The 9,986-nt window shown below is 41.3% G+C and overlaps 2 protein-coding genes across 3 annotated transcripts in view; one reads left to right on the forward strand and one right to left on the reverse strand.

Moving 5' to 3' along the window:
* LOC102027482 (nuclear body protein SP140-like protein) overlaps positions 1-9,986 on the forward strand; it is a 143,168-nt gene that overhangs the window by 131,005 nt on the left and 2,177 nt on the right. The window lies entirely within an intron of this gene.
* The window catches only part of Sp140 (SP140 nuclear body protein), a 46,888-nt gene that overhangs the window by 1,527 nt on the left and 35,375 nt on the right, over positions 1-9,986 (reverse strand). For both annotated transcript variants that reach the window (XM_013519811.1, XM_013519810.1), the window contains 4 exons: positions 5,440-5,555; positions 4,627-4,732; positions 4,241-4,318; positions 3,896-4,039 (listed from right to left, as the gene is read on the reverse strand). In XM_013519811.1, coding sequence (XP_013375265.1) covers positions 3,896-4,039; positions 4,241-4,318; positions 4,627-4,732; positions 5,440-5,555 — 444 coding nt within the window. The remainder of the gene's footprint in view (positions 1-3,895; positions 4,040-4,240; positions 4,319-4,626; positions 4,733-5,439; positions 5,556-9,986) is intronic.

A 9,986-nucleotide genomic window follows, 5' to 3' on the forward strand; every position in this document is an offset into this window, starting at 1 on the left:
CAGATTTAGGTAAAGCCCATCCATGCCAATTTTCTCTAGGGTTTTTATCATGAATAAGTGTTGGTCTTTATCATAAGCTTTTTCTGCATCTATTGAGATGATCATGTGATTCTTATCTTTAGCTCTGTTGATATAATGTATTACACTTATTGATTTGCATATATTGAACTACCCCCGCAGTCCTGGGATGAATCTCACTTGATCATGGTGTATTATCTTATTGATGATTTGCTGCATTCTATTAACTAGTATTTTATTGAGAATTTCTGCAACTATGTTTGTTAAGGAGATTGGCCTATAGTTCTCTTTTTTGGTTGGATCTTTCTATGGTTTTGGTATCAGGGTAATACTTGTCTCTGGGAATGAGTTGGGGAGAATTGCTTCCCTTTCTATTTCATTAAATAGTTTGAGAAGAATCAGCACTAAATTTCTAAATTTCTTGTAGAATTGAGCTGTGAATCCATCAGGACCTGGGCTTTTCTTTGTTGGTAAGTTTTTAAAAATACATTTTCAATTTCGTTGTATGATATTGGGTTATTCAAGCACTTCATATCTTCTTGATTCAGTTTTGGCAATTCATATGTATCTCAGAATCTGTCCATTTCTTCTGTATTTTCCATCCTATGGGAGTTTTTGAAGTAGGTATTGATGATCTTCTGAATTTCTACAGGACCTGTAGTGATTTCACCCTTTTCGTTCCTTATTGCTTGGATTTGAAGTTTTTCTTTCCTTTTCTTGGATAAGGTTGGCTAGGGGTTTATCAATTTTATTTATTTTTTTCAAAGAACTAACTCTTTGATTCATTAATTTTTTGTATTGTTTTCTTAGTCTCCATTGCATTAATTTCTGCTCTGATCTTCATAATTTCCCCTCTTCTTTGGATTTTGGGCTTGATTTGCTCTTCTTTTTTTAAAGTTTGAGGTGCAGCATAAGATTGTTTATTTGTATGCATTCTATTTTCCTGACGTGGGAATCCATTGCTATAAATTTCCCTCTAAGGACTGCTTTCATTGTGTCCCACAGGTTGCAGTAGTTTGTATCTGCATTTTTGTTTGATTGTAGATATTGTTTAATATCTTCTGTGACCCAGTGGTTGTTCAGGAGGATGTTATTTAATTTCCATGTGTTTATGTATGCAGTTTTTGCAATTTCTTTTGTCATTAATTTCCAGTTTCATTGCACTATGGTTTGACAATATGCATGGGATAATTTCAATTCTTCTGCATGTACTTAAGCATATTCTATGTGCTAGTATATGGTCTATTTTAGAAAGTGTCCCATGTGCAGCTGAGAAGAACGTGTATTCTACTGTTGTTGGTTGGAATACTCTATAAAGGTTTACTAAGTCCATTTGTTTACACATTTGCTTAGTTCTGTTATTTCTTTGCTGATTTTTTGTCTTGTTGATCTATCTCCTCATGACAATGGGACGTTAAAATCCTCTGTTACAATTATGTTATTACTTATTTAATTTTTCATGTCTGTTAAAATTTGCTGCATATAGTTGGGTGCTCCTACATTTGGTGCATATATATTTATGATTGTTATCTCTTCCTCTTGCAATTTTCCCCTAACAAGAATGTAGTGACCTTCTTTATCTCCTTTGGTCATTATTGGTTTGAAGTTCACATTGTCTGCAAACAGAATAGCTACTCCTGCTTTTTTCTGGGTTCCTGTCACATGGAGTATTGATTTCTATCCTTTGACTTTCAGTGTATGGATTTCCTTTTGAGTTAAATGTGTTTCTTTTATATAGCATACTGTTGGACTTTGTTTCTTGATCCACTCTGCCAGTCTGTTTCTTTTGACTGGTGAATTAAGGCTATTTACATTAATAGTTATTACTGATATTTGTTTACTTATCTTTGTCATGTTATTTTCACCTTGTTATTCCTATACTTTCCCCCATCTGTTTAATTGCTTACCTTGCTTAGTGGTTCTTTTCTATTGTTGGTCTTGAAATTGTGGTCATTGTAGAATTGAATTGTGGCCAACTGTAGAATATCTTTCAATATACATAGGATTGGTTGGGTGGTCATGAATTTCTTCAGCTGGACTTTGTCATGGAAGTATCTTATTTCTCCATCAATTTTGAAAGACAGTTTTGGAGGGTACAGCAAACTTGGTTGGAAGTTGTTTTCTTTCAGGACCTGAAATACTTCACTCCAAGCTCTCCTTGACTTGATGCTTTGTGTTGAGAAGTCTGCTGTGATTCTGATGGGATGTCCTTCATAGCTGATCTGTTTCTTTTCCCTAACAGCTTTTAATATTCAGTTCTTTTGTTCAATGGCTGAGATCTTGATTATTATATGTCTAGGCGTAGACATATTTTGGTTATGGCTAACTGGAGTTCTATATGCCTGACTTACTGTGATGTCAGGGTCTTCTCCCATGCTTGGGAAATTTTCTGCTATTACTTCTGTATATAATCTTTTTATGTCATTCATGTTGCCTCCTGCTCTTTCATTGCCACCTATCAGTCTTATATTGTTTTTTTTTTTTTGCTCATCTTGTAGATGTTGAATTGTTATTTGCTGGTTCCTTGTCATTTTAAGAGATCTTTTCTTTCATAATCATTAGCTGCATTGCTGTCTTCAATGTCTGAAAGTCTATCTTCTGTTTCATTCAAGTGGTTTTACCAGCTTTCAATGGAATTTTTAATTTCTTGATATCTTTTTGAATCTGTTTCATGCATTTTAATTCTTTCCTATACTGTTCATTCAGGGTTTCCATCATTATTCTGTGTTACTCTATTTTTCATCTATGTCTTCTTTTGATATGCTGAGCAATTCTTTCATTATGGCTGTCATTTCTTTTTTACCTGAGCTATTACTTCTGATCTGATTTCTTGTATAGCCTGATGTAGCTGGGTATTTTTTGTTTTTTTTACTTCAGTTGCTATCATTGAAGAAATTTCAAGTGTGTAACTTCCATGTTCTTCCCTGTTTCCTGGACTTGTTCTGGGTCGGGTGGAGAGCTGAGATTGTGTTTTGCTTCTTTTTATTATCATTTTTAAATATCCTCAGGTTTCCTGGGATTCAGGGTCATTCCTGAGGCTTTCCAGGTCAGAGGGATTTCCCAAGGTGGCAGCAGGGGCATAGCCAGAGGCCTGGGGGTCCCAAACTGCTCATGAGGCTTCCCAGTCTGAATGACCTTCCCTTGATGGAAGCAGGGGTGGAGCCAAAGGCCTGGGGGTCTCAGACAGCTCACTGAGACTTCCTGAGTCCAAGCAGCCTTCCCTCAATGGAAATAGGGGAGGAGCCAGAGGTCCAGAAGTCCCAGATCATTGACCGAGGCTTCCTGGGTTCGAGAGACCTTCCCTCAATCCATATTTCTTATTAACTGGACAGAAATGTGAAATCATTATCACAATTTGGGACCATTACTTATTTGGCTATGGTTGTTTATTTCAATGAGAATTGGAAAAGTAGCCTGTTCTTTGTAAGAATTCAAACAGAAGAAGTGTGAAATCAATGATCATTTCCTCCCTGTTGCCTCTGTTTCCCTCTGGTGATCCTGATTAAATATGTGGTTCATGCACAGGGGACAGATCCAGAGTTTGGGATTTCTATAGCAGGACATGGAGACCATAGACTACATTCTCTTCTGTGGGTCTCAGGAGCAGGAAGGGCTTGGCTCTTTTCCATGCACTTCTGTTGGAGGGGAGAGTGAGCTCTTGTGAACTTGGGGGCCATTCTGGATGCAGTGACACCTTCTGACTCATTGTTTCTTAAATCTTAAACTAAAATGACCCCATTTGCTTCCAGAAACTTTGCTTGTGATAGCTTGTTCCAGGAAGACAAGAGAAACCAACTTTCCAGGTACAATGAAATGACAGGCAGAGAGAACCAGTGGAAAGAAACTGAAATGGAAGCAGAGACAGAAAGCTGCTTACCTTGAAGAAGGTCCTGTGGTTCTGAAAGATGAGGCGCATGTCCTGCACAAACCCTTCCACTTTGGCATAATCCTTCTTAGTTAACTTTGTCTTGATTTTATCCAACCACATGTGTTCCTTTGGAACTTCAGAAGGTTCCTTATTCTGATGACAAAAACACCAATGTGATTGCTACTAGCGTAGTTCCATACTTACCTTCTACAGATTCCCATAGAATCTAACAGAAATACAAAACAAAGAGCACAGATCTTGTATTCTTACTCCCAGGAGATTAAGATCGAATCCCACAAGTGTTCATTTCAGTCTCATAACATCATAGTGGCCTGTGATCATATTGTTACTTACATAATAATAATATGGAATTTTGGTGAAAAAGGAGCTCTCAGAACAGCAGTAGACCTTTAAGAGGAGAAGTTCACATTTCTGCAAGAGAAGGGAGCCATCAGTGAAAAGCAGCTTGAAAATAAGAAGCCCATATACATAACTAGACATAAGGCATAACTCACACCCATCTCCTGGAAGTTTCCCCAAATGTGTGGTTCTTGAAAACAAACATGTAATAGCTCAGTTATTTTTTTTCTTGCAAATAGATGTGTTTGTGATATCAACATGTTGGAAGCATGGCTTGGAAGAGCAGGCTCCCTTTGGATACCATTTCTCTGACCCCAGGCCTGTTTGTACTTCTTGGAAGGGAAGAGAAAGGAGAAGGCTTAGGGTTACCAATAACTCACCAACTGTTCCTCAGCCTGCATCTGCCTCTCCAGAATCTCAGATTCCTGATAATGCTGTTGGATTTTGAAGGACTCTATCCTGCAGAAGATGCAACTCCATGGGTTCCTGAGGAGTTCAATATAAAGTGAGCAAAGGTCAAGACCCCTAGAATCAGCTGCCACTGTCCTGTTTTCAGAAATGGCTGATGGGCTCAGCTGTGGACAGGAAGGGACTTCCAGAGTGTCCAGACCCCTACATGGGACCTTGAGCTGTCAGCCTCCCTCCAATCAATGGGGCAGCCAGTGGTCACTCCTTAGAAAGTGGAGTCATGGTGAGTGGCAGAATCTCCTTTCATGAGGAACCCAGCAGTAGGACACTGGGCTTTAACCCCCGGGGATCTAGACCCTCTATCAGCCCACTGAAATCTGGTATAATGTGGGAACCAGTCATGCTTTTTTCTTTCCTGAATAAGTACAGAACAAAAACAACTGGTGTTTCCCATTCCCAATTCCTTGGACAGGAGACCTTGCTGCAAAACTTTGTATGGCCAAAGGGCCCCAGTCACCAGCCTTCACATGTCAGAGAAGAGGTCTCTGGTAGCACAAATAACATGAGCTAACTGCTGCCAGCATCTTCATGCTGCTTTCTGGCTCATACTACTAGATCTCAGTCCCTAACAACCCTTGGGAGTTTCCCTAAACATGTGTGGCTCTTGAAAACAGGTGTGTAATGTCTGGTTTATTTTTTTCTTCCTACATTGAGACACAAACAGAAACTCTGTGGGGGGAATGTGCAAAGCAAGAGGAAGGATCCCTAGAGGGGATCTCACGTACTTCTCAGCTTCCACAGGTGGCAAATGACAGTACTCATGGAAGGCTCTGGAGCAAGTATCACAGCAGAACAGTGTTCCCCCATCCCTGCACACCTCACATTCATCTGAGTTCCTCAGCTAGAAGACAAAAATGACATCCACATCACCAGGTCTGGCGAGACTCTACAAGGCTTCCACTGTAGGAATCCTGAAGTGCAGCCTTTGCCTGAGCCTGTGTGGACACACATATGCTTCTCCCAGGACTTTAAGGGTCACCATGGAGTAGAAATTTCAGAACAAGACATCTTGGTCTGTAGAGACATACAAAGGAGGGGGTTAGTGTCAGATCAGAAGAGTTTTCTTATGAAACCACAGATTCTAACACAGAAATGTAAGCAACAAAACAGGAGCATGATTTGACAGTCTGTCAAACTCATCCTGTCAATCTGAATAATTTTATTATCTTGCAGATAAAACAAGATCCTGAAATAAAGCATCAAGTCCAGTTGCCTATATAACAATGATAAAATTGACTCACCCCAGGGTGATTTTCTTAGAATTTAATATGATGGGATAAACTTCTGAGATATCACTGCATCCCATAGTCTGAGGCATAAGTTCTCCACGAGTTGAAGAAAGGGTCACAGGAAGATTTCTTAGACTATGGGTCCTGTGCCTAGAGGTCCTGTGACAGTGTCTCTTGGGCACAAATAACTGTTGTAGGCAACTGAGTTAGATAGAAATATTATAGGCAGTCAGACAGGGTCAAGCCTTCCAAGGAACCAGCATAGAAGACAAGATTCCTTGCAAATAGAGAGGAGGTGCTTGCTGTGGGCCAGATCTCAAGACAAAAGGTTAAAAAACACACCCACTTACCTCCTTCGGTATGGACTCAGGGATTGATATTCTAAATAGGTAGCAATCACCTTGGAGAGTCACTGACCCAACCACCTATAGGAAAGTCCCCGTTCTGTATTCATAACCACTTGCTCCATAATTCACTTCCCCATTTGATCCCTACTTAATCAATTTTACCTGAACAATTCTTATTGCCTGACCATAGCTTTGTCTCACCTCATGCCCATCTTGTGATTTCCCATTTTTCCCCCACCTTGGACCCACCTGGAAAAGACAGGTTTCCTGGGCAACCCTCTTGGTCCCTCTGTCTGTCTCTCTCTGGGACAGAAGCTTTCTTTCTCGCAATAAATATATTCTTCTCTTAACTTCTGTTGTTCCTAAAATTCATTCTTTGATTTTAGAGAACAAGAACTCATCCCAGGTATCATTCAGATTGGGAGCTTTTCTCCTCTGTATCATAACCAGTGAGTGCAAGAAAGAATAGAGCTCTGGGACCCTGAGGCAGGACCCCCATGACTCAGCAAAATAGGTCTGTCAGGGGTGGAGGCACCATCTCTACTGTCCAGGGTGTGTGGTCATAGCAATTGCCTGGGGTTGGAGACCAAGTGTTTTCTAGCCTTGTTTTCTGGGCCCATAAAAGAGCTGGAGCTTTATTTTATAAAAACGATGAAGAGGTTCCCCCAAATCAACAGGTAGGAGATTTCTCACTAGTCTCAATATGTAGGATCTTTAGCCAAATTTAATTTTTATTTGGAAAGGTCAGAGTGTGACAGCACTTACATCCAAGTGTTGTGTCTTATTCATTAAAAACCAGAGTTTACAGAGGAAATAAAAAGACCAATATGTGTCAGTCTTTGACATTCAATACTCATGTATTCATTAAGAACTGGTTTGTGACTGAGCCCATGACCACGGAAGGGAAACATAGTATAAGGCTGAAATTAAACCTCATTGTTATATGCTAACTGGACATCTGGTAAAATTGGAAGGCCCTAGAAGGCTTACCCATAAATTTCCCTTCTTACTCTATTCCCTTGGGTAAAGTCCCCTAGCTAGTGATATTTCTTGCTGGGGGACCATGTGCCACTTCTACTTACCATCGAGTAGCAGGTTTCAGTTCCCTGTCAGCCACAGAAATAGTCAAATGTGTCAATCACAACCTCCTTAGGAGCCAGGGTGCACCTTGCCCTGTCCAGCCCCTGTTTGTTCTGTTCTCCCCTGTGGTGCTGGGGTCTGCGTGGCCACCCAGGGCTGTTAATATATGTGACTAATAAACTGTTGCTAATCTCTTCTGTCCAACTGTTGGATGTCATGTGTTTGATCATCCCCAAACCTTAAGGTGGGAATCCTTCCCTCACTCTCAGAATTAAGAGAAAACAGGAAGCCATGTTGGTTGGTTGCCCTCCCCCACTCCAGGATAATCAGCACAGTCATGTCAGTCAGAAGAGATCTCAGTGACATGTGTGCAGGAACCCATGCTTGCCTGGTTCTATCTTCTGTGAAAGAAAGGAGACAATTTGAGAACTGAGTAGTAGCTCTACTCCCACCTAGAAACACCCTATCTCCCCTATGGGTTATTGGAAACTCCTTGCCGTTCTATGAGGAGAGATTGGCCTGGGGACTGGCTCTTCGACTGATGAGTGGCGTGCACAAGGGAAAGCAGGTGGAGGCAAGGACGATGGGGTCAACCTGTGTCTGCCATGGACCATTTCTGACCCCTTAAATGCATCCAGCCTGGGCCATTGTTCCCTCCATTCATGCCATCAGAGTCACTGCAGTGCCGTGTTCCTGTCCGGGTTTCCCTCTTCCTCTAAACCTTAAAGGATAGAATTCCACAGTTTTCTATTCTTGGCCCCAGATCACTGAAGTCACTCTCAAAACTTCAGTTGTACCTTTCTGCCGGCAGTTCCTACTCTGCTCTACACACACACACACTCCTGTGCTCACCAGTGTCTCTTCCGAGGCAACATACAAACAGTGCAAACTCATCCTGTCAAATTTCAGCTTCTCCTCCTGCCCTAGTAAGTCCCTGACTCTTTCTCTGGTGCTTCCATTTGATAAAACATGCACCATCCACCACAAATCTGACAGTCGTGCCTGGTTCTATCCCCTCTCTCCACTCTCAAATCCAGCCCACCCCCAGTCCTATGATTATTAATTTCTAAGTTCTTTTTAAAATTTACTTTGTTCCTGCAAGCTCCACTGCATATAACAATGCTGAGGTCCTAGTGAATGGTTCTACTTCAATTAATTTTTTAAAAAACTGATCTATTTTTGAAAGTCTGTATTTTATCTAAGTTAATGGCACATGAAGATCAAAAATGCTCTTCCTGGGGCCAGGGGCCGAAGGTAATTTGGAACATATCTACGTTATTTCTGAGTGTGAAAAGTAATTAAAGATGAGAAGGCAATAATGAATCATTCTGAGAATTCTCTTGGGCTTTAGGGTAAAAATACCTTTAAGTGACTTGAGATCTTACTCATTTCTTTTTCTTTAAAAAATGGACATAGTATGGGCTCCCAGAAACTTTCACCAAAGGTTCCCACCCTATTTCATGGGGCATTTTAAAGCACAACCCCTACTGGGGTCTGTGAGTGCTGGGCATGGCCCATTTTTCTTCTTATCAACATAGAGACTGATGGATACCATCATCACTGTCAAGAAAGTCAAAGAAAAAATAAGGTAACAGCAAAGGTAACAAATGTCTAAGAATCTTGCATCTTTAATCTTTTTAATAAGAGATTTGAATCTTGGGTTTTTGCTCATTAGCCCAGATGCCCATTAAAATCATCAGCAACAGGCCTGGGCCAGGGCACAGGCATCAGTATTCTGCTTTCAGTAATAGAATGGATAATTCTATACATCCACATCACCTGGGACTTTAAAAGTCATATGGTATAGAGAGTGACCCAAGCTCCAGGGGCCAAGTGGCTGGGGAAGGAAGGTGCTTTGGAGAGACCCCTTGAGAACGAGGTGGTCCCACCTCTAGAGCTCTGATCCCACAGGGACAGAGGGAGGGGGCTTGGGTGAAAGGATGAGAGACAGCTGACTCAGTTGATTATCCAGACTGAGTCACCGTGCCTCTCAGGAGCTGGCTGGACATGTTCTGTCTTAATGAAGGCATCAAATAATGTCTCTGCAGAAAACCCAGTGGACTTGGAACTCAATCACTGAATCTCTAGTCATAAAGCCAATGGGGCAGGCAGCCCCAGAATCTAACTCTGTGAAGACTGCCCTTGTGATGTGATAGAGGTACCAAAGGTCACCTCTGTCAAGGATTTTGGAAATGGCAGTTCTTATATCTCTCTCCTTTAACAGGTTCTGTCTTATATTCAGCCTTAGAGAGGCCATGGAAAACAACAAAAGTCTCACTAACTTCTGTAGAGTCCATATAGCATGGCCATCACTGGTCCATGACCTCTACTTTACTTCCACATAAGGAGAAATCAGCATCAGGGGTGGAAGCCAAGTCTGCACAGCCCATCTGGTGGGGCCAAAGGCTCTCTCCACGAAGGAAAGATTTTCCATGTCAGCAGCTATATTTGTCAGTTTTGTGCAACTATAACAAAATAACAGAGCATGAGTGACTATAGAAAAGAGGTTCATTGAGCTGACAGTTCTGGAGGCTAAAGGACCCTTTCTGATGCTGGTCTTCTCCCTTGCAAAGTCCTAAGGTGACACATGGGAAGAGAGACAGAGATGATAGATAG

This window comes from Chinchilla lanigera, unplaced genomic scaffold (genome assembly GCF_000276665.1).
Source record: "Chinchilla lanigera isolate Chin_1 unplaced genomic scaffold, ChiLan1.0 scaffold00052, whole genome shotgun sequence".
Taxonomy (NCBI): domain Eukaryota; kingdom Metazoa; phylum Chordata; class Mammalia; order Rodentia; family Chinchillidae; genus Chinchilla; species Chinchilla lanigera.